We start from the raw sequence: 18,997 nt of genomic DNA, 5'->3' as shown, positions 1-18,997 counted from the left end.
GGTTTTTCAACTGGAAATCACCTAGAGTTCATACAGAATTTATCCCCATTTTCTCTGGGTTCCTAGGTTCCTGACAGTATGCACCTTGAACTCTTTTGCCCCTTATTATCAGTTCTGTTAGATTTCAACTGCTTTCTACGGAATGCTTTGATCAATGCATTCACTTCCATTTCTTGTCTTCTTTTCTTCCTTTCTCTTCTCGTTTATCATCTCTGTCACTCATCTTAGTAAGACTTGGATTCTCCTAGTTAGTTGTGATGTCATTTCCAAATGGTAATTAAACCATTGTCTATTTTAAGGAAAATTTTTTGGGTAATTGAAATGCTTGCTGTAACATGAGTTGAAATTCAGCAGTAGATATTTTAAAGGACAAGATTAGAATAAAACATCTTAAAAGTAATTTTTAAAATGCCTCCTTTTTTTTTTTAAATTTATTTATTTTTGTTTATTTATGGCTATGTTGGGTCTTCGTTTCTGTGCAAGGGCTTTCTCTAGTTGTGGCAAGCGGGGGCCACTCTTCATCACGGTGCGCGGGCCTCTCACTATCGTGGCCTCTCTTGTTGCGGAGCACAGGCTCCAGATGCGCAGGCTCAGTAATTGTGGCTCACGGGCCCAGTTGCTCCGCGGCATGTGGGATCTTCCCAGAGCAAGGCTCGAACCCGTGTCCCCTGCATTGGCAGGCAGATTCTCAACCACTGCGCCACCAGGGAAGCCCCTAAAATGCCTCCTTTATACAAAATATATTACATAATGTTCAGCTATTACCACCTGGTTTCTACCCTCTGCAGTAAGTCTTGTTATCTTCAAATGTCTGGGCAGATGCAGCTCCTCACTTTTGTACACATACACCTTTCAGATGGTGGGCGTGGCAAACACTTGGCTTCAGAGAAGAGAGGCTTCTGACCTCTTGTGTGCACTCTCAATCGACCCTCCCTTCAGGAGGGAGTGAACCCTCCTGAAACTCCACCAAAATGTCAGTAAAGGAATAAAACAAGAATAAAGCCACAAGAACAAAGAAAGCAAGAGAAGAAATAAGAGCGGATGAATCTAGAGCTTAACAACATCTGGAAAGTTGTTAACAGAAAAGAGAAGTAGCAACTAAGGTAGAAGGCAGCAGCAGTTGTAGTCAGAGTATGGGGTTCAAAGGAATGATTTTAAAGTGCCTGGATAAGGTGGAAGAGAATAGGTCCCTGGGGATGAGGAAGGCAAAGATCTAAAGTCCAAGAGGTCTGGAGAAGGACAGGTTTTCTGCTAAGAGGTGACATCTCTGAGAATGATGCAGATGATAGCAGGTATGTATGAAATCTGTGATGCCATTTACAGGATATAGACATGTAGATTACATGTTGCATAGAGTTTATACATTATAGAATATCTGTAATACATGTACTATAGAATATTTATATACAAACATAACGTTTCTGGAAGAATACACACAAAGCTGTTTCTAAAAATTTAGACCCTTTTACATCATAGAGAGTGTTTATCATGGACAGAAAGGATCCTTTTAAAATAAGGAAAAAGTTTTTCATTAGTTCCTCTTGATAGTTTTCATTTCAGGACCGTAACATGTTTCTTAGTTATATTTTACATTACATTTGGGGTATTGTTTAAGTTTATAGATTCTGAAGCTTTTGAACACAAAAGTTCCTGTACACCGTTAGTGGGATCTAGTCTAAGAACCAAAAAAAAAAAAAAGAAAAGAACAAAAACAAAAACTAAAACCATCCAACAAACAAACAAACAAAACCCAATGGTGCTTTTCTTGAAAAAAAAAAAAAACCCTATTGTTTTGCTTGTTTCTGAGTCATCTTAAGAGCTTGAATTGATCTTCCATTTCTAAGGTAATGTTCCTTAGAGTGTAGGGTAGGGCAGTTGAACAAACAGAGGACTCTGGTCCAGGCTTTGTCATTAACTATTTTCATGATATAGCCTGGGCTATTTAATTTCCTCCTCTGCAAAATGGAAAGGACAGTCTACCTGCCTCACAGGTTGGATGTGAGATTCCAATGATATAATGTGAAATACTTTAAAAACTACAGTTATACAAATGAAAGATTCTTATTTTTATTTGCTGCTTTTAAACTCTCCTCCTTTCCCCTTTTCTTAAAATTCATACTTTCCTAATTGTTCCAGAAGAAGTGATGGCAGGTCAGAGAGCCTTCTGAGCTAGTCCAGCTACCCAGTTGGTCTGAGATAAGAAACTGGGGAAGTTGGAGAGAGGTAGAACTAACAGCAGAGCACAGAAGAACTAACAAGGAAATATTGGTTCAGAGTCTCCTTGTGAGAGAAAGAAAAACTGAGGCAAAATGCAATTTCTCTTCACTCCCGTAAGAGTAAAACAAATTTACAAGATCTCATTAAAACAATGAAAGACAAACAAGTTCTGAAAATTTCTTGGTGAGTAAGGAATAACAAAGAAAATGAATTGTATGGCACTCATTATTAATTATGTATATGTATGTCCATAATGTCATCGATATGACCTTTGTTTAGTGAGCTTGTTACTGAGTCCAAGCTCATACTGCTCACCCCACAACAGGCCAATAAACCAAGAGATGAGGTGCTGGGGCAAGGAATAGTGCCCTTATTCGGAAAGACAGCAGACCAAGAAGATGGTGGACTAGTGTCCCAAAGAACCATCTTACCTGACTTAGAATTCATGCACCTTTTATACTAGAAGGGGAGGGGGTGTGGCTGTTTGTTGTAAACTTCTTGGTGTGGGAATTCTTTGTTCTTGCAGCTGTGCATGTAGGCCTGGTCACAATGTTCCCATAAACCTCCAACAAGACAACTGTTATTCTCTGTTCTGCAACTTTTTATCTTGAAATGATGGAAAAAGTGTTATACCTTTAAAGGTCAGAGCCTTGAGAATGGGCTATCATTTCCAGCTATAGGCAACATTCTTTTACAAAGGTGCAGAGCCAGCATGACTAAGCACAGGCAACAGAGCGCCAGGGTTAGAACTAAAGGAATAGGTCCAATACGAAGTCAGGTTTGTTCTTCTCTGTTACAGGCTGTTTTATATTAGTGAACATTTTTAAAAATGTACTTTTTTGAGCTTCCCTGGTGGCACAGTGGTTAAGAATCTGCCTGCCAATGCAGGGGACACGGGTTCGATCCCTGGTCCGGGAAGATCCCACATGCCACGGAGCAGCTAAGCCTGTGCGCCACAACTACTGAGCCTGCGCTCTAGAGCCCATGCTCGGCAACAAGAGAAGCCACCACAAGGAGAAGCCCGCACACCGCAACGAAAACCCAATGCAGCCAAAAATAAAATAAATAAAATAAATAATTTTTTTTTAATGTACTTTTTTTGGCTTCCTCCTGCCATATTTTTGTTCTTGCCTCCACATTCCTCATGAAGTGTTTCAGTTCGTCAGCCACATGTTCTCTTGGCATGGTTTTCAGGAACATAACTTTTAAGGTTGGCAAAAGGATACTGTACCACACCCTATCAATCTGAACATTATTATGATGCCACAATATCACTTATTTTCATAATAAAATGTACCATGCTTCTTTTTATTAATAATTCAAGATGAACAGCAATATTATTTGTTTGAGCTCCACTGTTGTTTTCCTTTAGAATGTTAATTTCCTATCTTGCATTTCCTTCCTCATAGATAAATACAAGGAATATTTTTCTTCTTGGAAAAAGTGAGCATTCTTCAAAGAGAAGTAAAAGATAGACCTCAGTGTACATGTTTAGCATAACAGGCACATGTAGTCTGTGAAAATTCAGAAATGTTACTTCTTTCCAAAGTATGTTTAACGATGGCTTGGATAGATCTCTTGAATTAGAAACTGTGTTTTCCTACATTTAATAAAAACTCAAATGGCTGAGGCTTAAACAAGATAACACTGAGTCTGGAGGTTGGCAGTTTCTAGTATTATTTCTGTGGCTCAAAGGTGTGAGGGCCAAAGTTTCTTAGATTTTTCTTGGCCTTTCTCTCATGACTATAAGATGAATGCTGTGACTCTAACCATCACATTCAAGTTCCAGGAAGGATGAAGGAGGAAAAGAGAAAAGGCAAAGACCAAAAGGCCAAGCCAGCCAAATCTTTCCCTTCTAAAGACCTTTCCTGAAAACCCCACTTACTTCTCTCTGGCCAGGATGGTATCACGTGACCTCCTAGCTGCAAGGAAAATACAGGTTTTGGTTTTTGTTTTTGTTTTCAGCTGGGTATATTGCCACCTCCAGCAAAAGCAGGAAGGAAGAAAGGAAAAATAGTTACTGGTCAAACAACTGGCAGTCTCTACCACATCCTTTTCTTGGAAAAATATTACTTTATTTCAAGATCATGTCTGCAACCCAATGGTTATTTTTTAATTATAAGATCAATAAAGAAGAACCTTTACAAAATTGCCCCACTGCTGCTTTCAGTCCCTAGTAGACTGAGTCATAAGTGCTGGTTTGAATTTCTTAATGCTATTATATTACTAAAGCTAGTCAGTTTTTCTTCTCTTGGGGGAATAGCTTCTAATGGAAAAATAAAAGAACTTAAGACACTACATATGCAAAACGGTAGTGAGTGGGTCTTAAGACGATTTTTTTAAAGTATATTTTCATGGCTCATTTGTAATATAGCAGTTTTGGGGAAAAAATAACTACCCATACATTAGAAGTTAATCACCCTTATGACCACTTCAGTGCATAATGTATAGTGGTAGGAGAACTGGCTTTGAAATTAGACACACCTGTATTTGCAATATGGGTAATTTAAAAAGTCTCTGAAGTGACCTGCCTGTTTTTGCCCTTGCCATTTACAGACCATTCTCACCCAGCTGCAGAAAGACACTAAGTGATGTCAGATCACGTCACCCTTCTCAAAACCCCCAGTGGCTCCCCATGTCAGTCAAAGAAGCCAAACTCCTTACAATGGCCTCCAAGATCCTCTCCTTCTTGGTACCCACCTCCCCACGCCATGTCTTTCTGACCTCATTCCTGCGTCTTTTCCTCTTCTTCTCTCTGTTCCAGCCACCCTGGCCTCCTTGCTGTTCCTCAAACATCTGAGCACACTCCCCCCACCCCCGACCCCGAGAACTCAGAACTGGCTCTTCTCTGCCTGTAGCCCTTCCCCCCTGATATCCACAGGGCCCACCCCTCACCCTTTCAGGGCTTTTTTGAAGGTCACCTTTTCTAACAAGGTCCTTTAAATTAGCAGCACAAGCTTTCCCTCATCTCCCTTAATTTTCTGTATCAGTTGCATTTATCACCACCATCTTTTTATTTCATTTCATTTTAGTGGTAGAAGGGAGTAAAATCTTTACTCCTAGTCCAATATTTTCTTTTAAATTATTTTTCTAAGTAATATGGTAAAAAAAAAAATTCAAACAGTTCAAAAAGTACACAGGAAAACTAAGTCTTGAGAGTTTTCTGGGAAGATGGTAGTGGTAGCAGTCTAATGTTTGAATCATCCTGTATCCTCCCATTTAATGACAAGAACAAAACTCAAAACCCTCAGCTAACATCTGTAATAAAATCAGGCGATATACAGAGCCACAGATTCCAAAATGAGAAAACAAGACCCTCGTGGTGTCAGGAAGAATATGAAAGAAAGTACAGAAGCCAAAGGCAATTCTGAAGGTCTTGGGAATCCGAGAACCCTAAAACTACCATCAGGTGTTCTGGGAATTGACAATTGAGCAGGCTGTTGTGAGAACAGCAGCAGAAATCAAGACAGACTCTGCAGGCTCCAATATGCATTTGAGTATGATGAGACTACAGAAAGGTCTGATAATGCCGAAGTGGTCTGGAGGCCCTGAAATGACCAAAGCACCCGCCTCCCAAAAAAGTCCCACCTTCCCTGGTGGTCCAGTGGTAAAGAATCCGCCTTCCAATGCAGGGGAATACAGGTTCGATCCCTGGTCCGGGATCTAAGATCCCACATGCTACGGGGCAACTAAGCCCACGTGCCACGACTACTGAGCCACACGCCTCAACTAGAGAGTCTGTGTGCAGCAAACTACAGAGCCCACACACTCCGGAGCCTGCGCACCACAACTAGAGAGAGAAAACCCACACACCACAACTAGAGAGAAGACTGTGCGCCGCAATGAAAGATCCCGCATGCTGCAATGAAGATCTCATGTACCACAACTAAGACCTGACACAGCCAAAAAATAAAAATAAAGAAAAAAATAAATATTAAAAAAAAAAGTCCCACATTGAGGAGAAACTTATATGAATAGGGATAGCAGAGGCAAAGGAAATAGGAGATCCAGATAAAAGGTGGTGGGTGAGCAACATAGAAAATCTCAGAAAGTTCAAGCCCATATTTTTAAAAAATCACATCATACAAACAACAGAGTTGAAAGCTGTTGGGGGAGGCCATCTGACCCAGGTCCTGCGAGTCCATGCACATTCTTTCTAGGTAGGCCAGAATGCAACGTACTGACCACTCTTTACCTGGGCCATTTTCTCAGGGTTTTGTTTGCAGCAAGCAACCTTGAGGGGTGAAGTAATGTCTTCCCCACCTCCACCCCAAATTACAGTCTTGTTCCCAAATCCTATGAAAGTGGGGACTCCCCCAAGCTCAGTGTTTCCCTCCTATAGCATAGCCCACTGGGTGTGAAGGCATCCATGGGGGTCCCTCTGCATCTCCCCCAAGGAACCTGGGGGACATAGGGAGCCAGCACAAATGAAGAGCATGCTGACACTTCAACTACTGCTTTTACCATTAGTAACAAAGTCCTTTGTCTTTGATATAGGAGTCTCATGTCTTCTGTAAACATCCATGAAACTGTGGCATGCTAACTTGTTAACTTACAAATATGGTAAAATCCTAGACCCTGCACAGTTCTTGACAGAATCTAGAAAATCTGTCCTGGGCTGCTTCTCCCTTGTAGGAGTACAGTACAACTCATTCCACTTAAAATATGAGCAAAGAAAAAGGATCACAATTGAATCTCATTCAAAGTGTTTTTCTTGTTTGTTTCATTTTGTTTTGTTTTGTTTTTTAAATAGGAGAACCAGAGAAGAATAATATCTGTTTGGACAATGAAACCATATCAGAAAAACATACCCGCAAAAGGAAAGAAAACTATAGCTATCATAATACTTCAGAATTAGCTAAAAGAAAATGATAAAAACTGTAAGGGGAAATGTAAATTACAATGTGAAAAGCTCTGAAATAAAGTGATTTGAAAAAAGATTTTAAAAGAGGAGTAAAACACCCAGGAAAGATCAGAAAGAAAAAGTCATCTCAAAAATGAAGACTAGAGTGAATAAATACAACAAATAATGTCTTAAAATGAGGAAAATGTGAGAAATAAAAAAGAATTGGAGGGACTTCCCTGGTGACGCAGTGGTTAAGAATCCGCCTGCCAATGCAGGGGACACGGGTTAGAGCCCTGGTCCCGGAAGATCCCACATGCCGCAAAGCAACTAAGCCTGTGCACCACAACTACTGAGCCTGCGCTCTAGAGCCCACGAGCCACAACTACGGAGCCCGCATGTCACATCTACTGAAGCCTGCGCGCCTAGAGCCTGTGCTCCGCAACAAGAGAAGCCACCACAGTGAGAAGCCTGCACACCACAACGAAGAGTGACCCCCGCTTGCTGCAACTAGAGAAAGCCCACGCGCAGCAATGAAGACCCAATGCAGCCAAAAATAAATAAATAAATAAATTTAGAAAATAAATAAATAAATAAATTTAGAAAATAAATAAATAAATAAACAACAAGGATATACTGTATAGCACAGGGAAATATAGCCATTATTTTGTAATAACTTTAAATGGAGTATAATCTATAAAAATATTGAATCATTACATTGTATACCTGAAATGAATATAATATTGTAAATCGACTATAATTTTAAAAGTAATAAATTAGTAGTAATATAAGTAGTAAATAAGTAGTTCAAATATTATTTCTAACAAAATAATATTTAAATCATTTCATATCTCACTTAAATAAAAGATTGTTTAAAGTTAAAAGTTTCTTGAGTAATATCCTGTCCTCTGACACTATCACTTGAATACCCTAGTTTACAAAGAGCCTTTCCATATACGATTACACCAGTCCTTCCTACAGCCACCCAAGATGGGTACTATTCCCATTTTTAAAGAAAACTGAAGATTGGTCCTGAAAGCAAGTCCCACACACTGCCCATGAAACTGAGAAGAAACAGAATGGGGAGTAAATCCTTAGGAAGCAAGTTACGTTTTGAACATTACAATTTGTGGATTGTGTTTCACAGGTTCTCAATAAATTGGAAGGGAAATGTTTTTAATCCATGTGTACTCATTTTGAAGTAATTATAAGTAAAATTAAAAACCATATTCATCTACTTACTCATCCAAGTCTTTATTAAATACCTACTGTATGTACAATCCTGTGCAAAATATTAAGGAATAGAAAGATGAATTTTTAAGTGGTGCCAACTCTCAAGGAGTTTACAATCTAAAGACAGTGACAAACAGTTTAACACAAACTTAGGAAAGGAGTTTATGAGTGAACATTTGCTCTTAATTGAGAAAAATCACCTCATTTTTTAATTTAAGGCATAAATTGCCAGTTGGAAAACACTGCTATCATATACACCTTTATTAGTTCATCATTTTTAAAGGAGGTTTATTGTTTTTAGGAAAAAAGAAGTCTTACCCAATCACATCTTTATGACTGGTTTGAATTTTTAAAACAAAAATTTGCTCAAAGAGCAAAATGATGGATTCATATAATCAAATTAACATCATGCACAGAAAGACAAGTGTGTCTGCAATAATGTGTAAAAAGTTGGGGCTTCCCTGGTGGCGCAGTGGTTGAGAATCTGCCTGCTAATGCAGGGGACACGGGTTCGAGCCCTGGTCTGGGAAGATCCCACATGCCGCGGAGCAGCTAGGCCCGTGAGCCACAACTACTGAGCCTGCGCCTCTGGAGCCTGTGCTCCGCAACAAGAGAGGCTGCAATAGTGAGAGGCCGGCGCACCGCGATGAAGAGTGGCCCCCGCTTGCCGCAACTAGAGAAAGCCCTCGCACAGAAACGAAGACCCAACACAGTTATAAATAAATAAATAAATAATTAAATAATTTTTAAAAAAATTGTGTAAAAAGTTGAGCACAACTGGGTCCCGTATTAAAGGGTCAAATCTGAATTACTCTGGAGACTTGCCTTGAACAAGTTATTATACACAATTTCATCATATATAAAACAGGGGTGATATTTAATTCCAATTAAGGTTAAAACTCAGATGCTATAATTATTTCCACCTGTCTTAATACACAGGGTTAAAAAAACTAGTATTAAAAACTTTTCTAATAATTTATGTATCAAAAATAAATTGGAATAAAAGTAGGGATAAAAGAGAAAAAGTGATGACGGTGTGGATAATATAACAGTAACTCTCTCTTTGGCCTTGGAATTGCCACTTGGAGATTAAATTTTCTCCATTTTAAAATGGGCTTTGGGACTTCCCTGGCCGTCCAATGGTTAGGACTCTACCCTCCCAATGCAGGGGGCATGAGTTCAATCCCTGGTCGGGGAACTAAGATCCTGCATGCTGCACAGCGTGGCCTAAATAAATAAATAATAAAACAGACTTTGAAGCATGTGCCCTTCCTGGGTTCTGCATACCTTTCACAACCGGCTTCTGACTGGTGCAGCAGGTCTGGTGTTGCTTTAAGGGTTCCAGACCAGGCTTGGAGCTTCTTTAGCAGTTCAGTCCCATCAAACCTTTAGAAGCCTTCAGGTGTATATTTATCCACACTCAATTTGACGTTAAACTTACCCAAATAACAACGTTTCTTCTTTTTCTTTTTTCTTTTTACATTTGAAAACGCTTGACTTTTATTCGTTGGCCTCTATATTCTGACATCCTCCATTATTTAGCTTAATGGCAGCTCCCTAAGGGCATATGAAACAATAGACTTGGATTTTTCAAAAAAAAAAAACCAGTAACTCTCAGTGCATAAATGAATGTAAATGTGCAAGTTATCTATTTTCCCCTCTTTTATTACTTTTTAAAAATGGCTCAGATAAGAAATTTAAAATACCTAGTAAAATAAGTTTGAGGATTCATTTCGTGAGATGTACTGCAGAGAAAAAGAAGGAGCAGGTAGTATAATTTTAAAATATTTATTGATTCATGCTTTCCAGAACTTTTTTTTCAAACCAAAGGCCAATACTCCCCTCTGCTCTCAATGCTAAGCAATTTTTTCCACCCAAAATGATAAAATTATGTATATTTTTATACCTAATCAGTTTGTGACAGCTGTGATTCTCAAACACTTTTTAAAAATAGAAGTAAGATCAAAGTTGCAAACAGACCATATGTAGTAATTTTGAAAACTGAATAGGCAAAGCCTGACTCTAACTGACCAAATGACCCATCAGCTGGATTCGGCCTTTTCAGGCTACACGAGGACTTTGCTCAAGAGACCTGCACGTATCAGACGGGTTCCCATGGATGTCCTTAACACCACAAGCGTGGCTTCTGACACCCAATGCTGCCAACAACAGCAGGGGAACAGAGAGGAGACCCTGCCGACTGATTCAGTCTTATTCTTCAACACAATTCTCTTCTCCACTCTCTTCATCAGCTTTACCTGTTTCCTTGCAAGAATCTTGGCTGTTGGTATCAGTAAGATAATTTTCTTCCCCATTCTCTCTTTCTTCTCTTTTTTCTTCTTCATTAAAGCTAGAGGAAGAAATTTATCAATCTTTCAAAGGGAAAATGATTTGGTTTAAAGGTAAACAAACCCTCTGTAATGTACGCCATCCTGCAGTTAGTCTTCCTCAAGTGTATAAGCTCCGATTTATCAAGAGAAGTCTATAAAAGTACCAATTGGGAAAGTAGATATTCTTCTGAGAAGTAATTCATTTCAAAACTTGATTGACTCAAACTTCATTTGAAAGCATGTTATTATTTTCATTATTTATGTCAGAAATTTAAATTATTTTACTTTAAAAACAAAATACTTCATCACCGTGTAATATTTTGAAGCGTCAAACATGTTAAAATGTCACTATGTTTTACAATAGTTCACATGTATTCCATTAGGTAAAAGACCTTTTAAAATATTATAGAACAGAATTTTATGCTTTCCTTGCAAGTAAGAATTTTTTCAAAGGTAAACTATTCAGACATCTTATATATGTTACCTTTCTTTATCTTCAGTGAAACTTTTCATCTCTTGATTGCTGAAGTACTCAAGTATTTTTCCACTTTGGCCTTTCTTTGAAACAAACTCATCAGATATTCCTAGTGCTTTTAAGGTGTTAGTATAATGCTTTTCTGCTGCCATTCTTGCATTTTTCTATAGGTAAAGACAAACCTTTTTAGATAAGAACAAAAGACTTTAAGTTTCCATTACAAATGTACGGGTTAAAAGCTCCAGTGAAAATAAAATTCAATAATCACAGTTGGTTGAAAAATATGCATACCCTCTGACCAGCAATTCCACTCCTAGGTATATGCCCAGAGAAATTCCTACATATCTGCCCAAGGAGACATAACAAAATGTTCAGAATAGTACTGTTTGTTAACAACCCAAAACTGGAAACAACCTAAATATCTATCAGCAGTAGGATGGATAAATAAATTGTGGTGTATTCATATAACAGACTAAAATAAAGCAATGAAAATGAACTCTAGCTATATGCCACAACATGGACGGATCTCACAAGCAGCATACCACAGAAGAGTACACATAGTATGATTCATTTACATAAAGTCCCAAAACAGGCAAAACTAAACTATGTTGTTTAGGGGTAGGTACATCAGTTGTAAAACTGTAAAGGAAAACAAGGAAATGCTTATCTCAAAAGTTAGAAGGGTGGTTACCTCTAGGTGAGAGGGTTTTGATCTGGGAGGGGCACACAGGGTTTCTGGAGTACTGGCAATACTCTAATGCTTTTAACCTTGGTAGTGGCCACATGAGTTTTGATCTATAATTATTCTTTACTCTATACTGTTTCATGACTGTTCAAGGATATCTGAAAAAAATTAGTAAGAAAATAAGTTCCTGTGATAGTTGTCAGAGAGCTCTTTATGTGCCTACTGTAAATTTTACTCTTTACAAGCCATATCTCTAATCCACCGAAGATGATAAAATCATCAATGTTGTTACCTTTATTCTGTAGAGGAAGCAAGGGATACAGCAAGAAAAACATGAATTTAGAACTGGGTTCAACTCTCCAGAATGTTACTTCCTGGCTTTGGGACCCATGGGAGTTGTGATGACACTCTCATACCTAAAGCAAGTCAGTTGTCACAGTTCCTGAGACCACAGGATTTACGGAGACATAAGATGACTGGGGTTCTCATTAGTGCCTTGGCTTTAGTCCAATTTTATCTCCTATGAGTGGACATGAACTAGTATAGGGCCAAAAATCGTCATCTGGACCTCAAACTAAAGGAAAGTCCCGAGGAATGGCCCAGCCCCAATGCACCAATGGCATCCCATCCTGGAAAGGGTGTGGAAGAGCACCCAGTCTCACCCCAAATTTAACAAATAAGTAAGATACTCCCTCCACTCTTACTGAGGTTAAGCGGTTTGCTTAAGGTCACAGGATATAGTGAGAGGGAAAACCAAGTCTCTTAATCCTTTCCTGAGTCTTCTCCACTCCACCAGGCTGCTTTCTAAGTGGTAGTGGTTATCCTGGAGTTTGAAGGTAGCCTAAAGCCTGACTTCAGCAATGCAGTGTCAGATATTTTCCTAACCCAGGGATTCCGGCATAAGGAAGGACCATGGGTCTAGTGTTCCATGGGAGAAACCAAAATGGCAAAGACTGAATACAATGGATAAAACTATCACCAGTGCATTTCCTGACATGCTAGAAAACTGAAAAAAGAAGCACTCAAACTGCTGCTAAAATGCACCCACTATTAATAATAATAATTTTTAGAAAAGTAAGTAAAAATGCAACCAGAGGCTATGAACACCAACAGACAAGACTTGGGGAACTGAAAGGCATAGCAAAGTGAGATGAGGACTATGCCCCAAAGACTGTAAAGCAGAATAAAGAAACCCCAAACGTAACCCAATGTGTTAAGAAAAATATATTCTAATTTTAAGCAAATGAAATATAAAAGATTTAAATGATACTAATCAATGTTAGTGCTTGTAAGCCTTCATCTGAATTTAGCTTAAAATCCAATTTAACATCTATTCAGTTAATAAATCCTGTGATTTTCAAGAAACAGGAAAACATGGTTTGTTCTGTCCTGGATCACAGGCTTACTCTGCTAGGGGATAACTCAACAGCAGCAAGACCACAATTAACACTTATAAATGGGTAATGCATAAAGTTGTGAGTGAATTTATTAAATAACAGCTGTTAATTAGCAGCAATAGTCACTGCAAGAAAAAAAGATGTTCTAATTTATGTTAACAAAACCAAAACAATGGTGAGTCACTGTCAGTCACCCTGTATATAGAATTTATTACCTTTTAATATTTTATATCAAGGTGAATAGTGTGTAATTGTTCCTAAATGAAACAAACATTTCCCCCTTGAATTTCACAATGCAAAAGAATTGTAAAGACTATGAAATAAAAGTAGTTAAAATAACCATGGTTATTTTGTTTTTCTATCTAAGACTGCAAAAAAACCAAATTAACTTTGTTTCTTGAGGAAACCAAAATAATAAGTAATGATGAAAGTTAGTCTACAATCACTGCCCTAGTTTGAAGGGGAAAAAATACTTAATTTTTATGAGCCTAAGTTTAGTTTATAGTAATTCTTTCCTTTATTTAATAATAACTGAATACTTATTTTGTGACAAACCTTCACGGGAGGTAGAGGGTATAGGGGGAGAGAGAACAGCATATGTGTGGGCCAAAGGTGGTGGAAGAAATATCAGCTATGAAACTAACCTATGTTTTCAATATTTAACATTTCTTTATGGGTTTAATTTCACACACACCACTTATTTTACCACATTTTCTCTGGTGCTTAGAAAGAGTGGGAATTCACAGCATAGTAAAACTGCTTGTTAATACTGAGACTCATCACTAGTATTGTCAGGGTAGTGCTCTCAGCCAGGACTAATCCCAGGAAGAGAGAGTTCAGTTTGGGTTCAACAAATGTTTATTAACATCCCCTTTGTGCCATACATTGTCTTAGGTGCTAAGTGCTAGGAATACAAAGATTTGACCAACACCTTTAAAAGTAACTAGCTGAAAGAGAAGAGAGCATTGAACAGATAATTTCCACACAACACGTAGGAGCAAAGACAGAGATGCACAAAAGGGTAATAAAAGAACACAGAGGAGGACTTCCCTGGTGGTGCAGTGGTTAAGAATCTGCCTGCCAATGCAGGGGACACGGGTTCGAGCCCTGGTCTGGGAGGATCCCACATGCTGCAGAGCAGCTAGGCCTGTGTGCCACAACTACTGAGCCTGAGCTCTAGAGCCCGCGAGCCACAACTACTGAGCCCGCGTGCCACAACTACTGAAGCCCGCACGCCTAGAGCCCGTGCTCCCCAACAAGAGAAGCCACCGCAATGAGGAGCCCCCGCACCGCAACGAAGAGTAGCACCCCCACTGCAACTAGAGAAAGCCTGTGCGCAGCAACGAAGACCCAACGCAGCCAAAAATAAATAAATAAAAAGACTAAAATACTTACTTTAAAAAAAAAAAAGAACATAGAGGAAATGGCACGCAACCCAACCTGGGGAAACAATGCAAGAAGCGATTTTACACTAAGCCTTGAAAGAGTAAGAGGAAAGATAGGAAGAAGCTCTAAGGGTGTTGACAAACAGCATAAATAAAGATTTCAAGTTTGAAACTAGTAGTCTGGTACGGTCTGAAAGTAAAGGGTGTACAGAGTGGGGGTTGGGGGCATGCAGTGGTCGATGAACTAAAGAGGTCAACAGGGGTCAGATAATAGAGGATTCTGTACACCAGGCTAAGACTCATGGACTTTCTTCCAGGAGAGAGTAGGACAGCTTAATGTTAAGTGTTTGGAAGCAGACTGACTTGGGTTCCAATCCTAGTTCCATTATTTACTAACTATAAACCTTATGAGTTACTTACTTTCTTTCAACTTCAGTTTCTTCCTCTGCAATACAGGAATACCCACCTTGCAGCATTGTTTGGAGAAGTCAATGTCAAGATCCCTTGATACCATTCAATGAAAATGAGAACGAATGGCATCAGTGAAATGGATGATTGCCACTATTATCGGGGTTATTAACTACCTACTCAGGGTGAACGTGGTGGCAAGGGAATGGGAATGGCAAAGCGAAGACAGAATGCAAGGCAGGAAAACCAGTCAAACCATTATAACTCGGATAGGAAATAATAGAGATTTCACCTAGCATTTCACATTAGAAATGGAGAAAGGTAGATGCACAAGTTATTTAGAAAGGAACTTGTCACGTCTCTCAGTGACAACTGAATGGAGAGAAAAAGAGGTTCCCAGTCATCTAAATTGCGGCCCAACAAAAACATGAACTCAAAGAGGAAGATCTAGTTTGGGGCAAGATGAATGTAAAATGCCTATGGGAAACCTGGGTAGATACATCCAGACAAGTGGACATAAAACCTGCAGTTGGGAGCTGGAGATAACTACTTTGAGGCAAAAGTCAATCACTTTATGCTGAGTAACACAGAACAGCTTAAGATAATTTTTTTCCCCTAAAGTTGAAACTGAGATACGAAAAAAAAAAAAAACCAAACCATCCCTTAAAATGAAAAGCATTACATAAAATTATATCCAAATCAGTCAGTAAAGGGTTCCCATAACTTTGAGAGGCTGTAATATGTAGATCTACCCATAACACATGTCCTTTGTCCTCAGTGAGTCACTGACACGGGCAGTCCTATAAGGACACTCATCTGTCCCAGACACTTGCTGGCAGGAAGCTCCAAATGTAGCAGCTTGAAATTCACAACACAGCACCTGTAACCTCCAGTGATTTTGTCCATTGTTAAACCATGTAGCCCATAGGAGCCCCTCCCTTATGGATACAAAGGGGAAGATCATTTGAAATTGACAAATCTCTCTTAAGGGAAAGACTGTAAAACTGAGTATAAATCTAGTAAAATCAGAATTCATTGTCCATAAGATCAAATTATTTTTTCTGATAAAGAGGAAGTCCTTCTCACAGACATAGGAAACAAACTTATGGTTACCAAATTGGGGGGAGAGGGATAAACTGGGAGGTGGGATTAACAGATATACACTACTTTATATAAAACAGATAAACAACAAGATCCTACTGTATAGCACAGGGAACTATATTCAATATCTTGTAATAACCTATAATAGAAAAGAATCTGAAAAAGAATATACATATACACACACATATACATATATAACTGAATCACTTTGTTATATACCAGAAACTAATACCACATTATAAATCAATTATACTTCAATTTTTTAAAAAAGGAAGTCCTTTCAGTGATTGTAGATAAGACTAAAAATTATAGACTCACTTAAAAAAACTGATCAACAAAATGAAAAGGCAAGGAAAAAAAAATGAAAAGGCAACCTACTGAATGGGAGAAAATATTTGCAAATCATCTACCTGATAAGGGGTTACTATCCAAAATATATACAGAACTCATACAAGTCATTAGCAAAAAACAAATAATCAAATTTAAAAATGGGCAAGAGATCTGAATAGACATTTTTCCAAAGAGGATATTCAAATGACCAACAGGCACATGAAAAGGTGCTCAACATCACTAATCATTAGGGAAATGAAATCAAAACCGCAATGAGATATCACCTCATACCTGTTACAATGGCTAGTCTCAAAAAGACAAGACATAACAAATGCTGGTCAGGATGTAGTGAAAAGGGAACCCTTGTGTGCTGTTTGTGGGAAAGTAAATTGGTGCAGCCATTATGGAAAACAGTATAGAGGTTCCTCAAAAACTTAAAAATAGAGCTACTACACAATCCAGCAATTCCACTCCCAGGTATTTATCTAAAGAAAATGAAATCACTATGTCGATTCACTGCAGCATTATAGACAATAGTTAAGACATGGCAACAACCCAAATGGCCATCAAAAGATGAATTGATAAAGAAAATGTGGTATATATATATATACAATGGAATATTATTCGGCCATAAAAAAAAGGAAATCCTGCCATTCGTGACAATACAGATGTATCTTGAGGGCATTATGCTAAGGGAAGTAAGTCAGACAGAGAAGGACAAATACTATATGATCTGATTTATGCATGGAATCTAAATACACACACACACAACTCATAGAAAAGGAGATCAGATTTGTGGTTACTGGAGGAATTGGATGAAGGTGTCAAAAGGTACAAACTTCCAGTTATAAGATAAATAAGTGGGGCTTCCCTGGTGGCGCAGTGGTTAAGAATCTGCCTGCCAATGCAGGGGACACGGGTTCGAGCCCTGGTCTGGGAAGATCCCACATGCCGCGGAGCAACTAGGCCTGTGAGCCACAACTACTGAGCCTGCGCGTCTGGAGCCTGTGCTCCGCAACAAGAGAGGCCGCGATAGTGAGAGGCCCGCGCACCGCGATGAAGAGTGGCCCCCGCTTGCTGCAACTAGAGAAAGCCCTCGCACAGAAACGAAGACCCAACACAGCCAAAAATAAATAAATAAATAAATAAATAAATAAATAATAAAAAATAAAGGAATTCCTTAAAAAAAAAAGGAAAATGTTTAAAAAAAAAAAAAGATAAATAAATACTGGGGGTGTGACGTACAGCATGGTGACTACAGCTAACACTGCTGTGTGGCATATTTGAAAGTTGCTAAGAGAGTAGGTCCTAAAAGTTCTCATCACAAGGAAAACAAATTTTTTTGGTAACAATACGAGGTGATAGATGTTAACTAAACGTATTGTAGTAATCATTTCCTAATATACGTATGTCATTATGCTGTATACCTTAAACTTATACCTGCTATATGTCAATTTTATCCCAAGAAAACTGAAAAAAAAAACTGGCAGAAATGAATCTGATTCAATTAGCCATTTTGTTTCATTTTTTAATTTTTCAAAGACTTCCAAAACTCACCTTAATATTTGGCCAAGTTGGTACTGAAAAAACACTAGCCACTAAAAACAGGTTGTGAAACTATTATTTTGAAAATGATTGGATTAGCAGCATGTTCTTTATCAAGCTTACGAGCCTCATCAAGATTCAATGCTCAGATTTAAGCAAAACTACTTACTTGACTGATGTGATGAAGCTGTCACAGAAATAATACTGTCTCAGTAAATTATATAACATATAAGAAAAATGGACTATAAAAATTAGGAGATAGAGATGTTAAAAAAAAAAGAAAAAAAGCTGACAATAGCTCTCAAATTCCAATAAACACAACCTGAGCAACTCTTTCAAATAGCAGCGGCCTGTTTTTTAATTTTTCTTCTCTTTCTTCTAGTTCTCGTCGGTATTCTCTCATCCTTTCTTTTTCACTCTTTCTAAAATCAAATAAAAGGAATGGAATTTTTAAAAGAAATAAGAACTTGCACATATAACATTTAGCGTAGACGACAAATCAGAAATTAAGTCATGAGCACAGTTTACCACAATTTCTTTTCTAGACTGGTAAATTTTTATGGAATGCAGGATAAAAATTTTAGGTTCTGAGAGCACACATTTTACATCCCGGGAACAGTCTGGGTACTTTGAGGTTCCTGAAATCTTCAAAACATAATGGATTCAGGGGCTTCAAACTGGCCTGAGGAGATAAATGAATGCCCTCTTATCTCATTTATAAGTATTTATAAACCAAAAAAGTTTGGTCCAAATTTGGTATCTTCTCTTTAAGGAATTTCTTCTGAAAACAAGACCTTGCTCTTCTTTTTCCCCCTAAATGATATCTCCTATAGGTTGATGGCACAGTTAATTAAATGGGAGCAGGGGAGGGGAGAAATGGGGAGTATGGGAATACCACATAGAGAGGAACAGGAACCAAAATACATAAATTTACAGTAAGTATACTTACTATTTGAACCAGATCCTATAATAAATTAAATTATGCTACTTTGTCTATGTAAAATACACTAATTCTACCAAGATCATAAGACTTCATGGATTAGAAAAA

The 18,997-nt window shown here is 38.3% G+C and overlaps 1 protein-coding gene across 7 annotated transcripts in view; it reads right to left on the bottom strand.

Moving 5' to 3' along the window:
* Positions 1–10,065: 10,065 nt before the first annotated feature.
* Positions 10,066–18,997, bottom strand: part of FAM161A (FAM161 centrosomal protein A) — a 31,696-nt gene continuing 22,764 nt past the window's right edge. For 2 of the 7 annotated variants that reach the window (XM_082358134.1, XM_082358131.1), the window contains 4 exons: positions 18,272–18,371; positions 11,390–11,443; positions 11,108–11,262; positions 10,066–10,643 (listed from right to left, as the gene is read on the bottom strand). In XM_082358134.1, coding sequence (XP_082214260.1) covers positions 10,505–10,643; positions 11,108–11,262; positions 11,390–11,443; positions 18,272–18,371 — 448 coding nt within the window. In that variant the 3' untranslated portion in view covers positions 10,066–10,504. Of the gene's footprint in view, positions 10,644–11,107; positions 11,263–11,389; positions 11,444–15,725; positions 15,912–18,271; positions 18,372–18,997 lie in introns of those variants that run through there. The other 5 variants (XM_082358130.1, XM_082358132.1, XR_014235113.1 and 2 more) reach the window with 4 other exon arrangements.

Source organism: Balaenoptera borealis (assembly GCF_965194805.1).
Source record: "Balaenoptera borealis genome assembly, chromosome: 15".
In the NCBI taxonomy this organism is placed as follows: domain Eukaryota; kingdom Metazoa; phylum Chordata; class Mammalia; order Artiodactyla; family Balaenopteridae; genus Balaenoptera; species Balaenoptera borealis.
The sequence above is the reverse complement of the archived record's forward strand: the minus strand, read 5'-3'. Positions and strand labels throughout refer to the sequence as shown.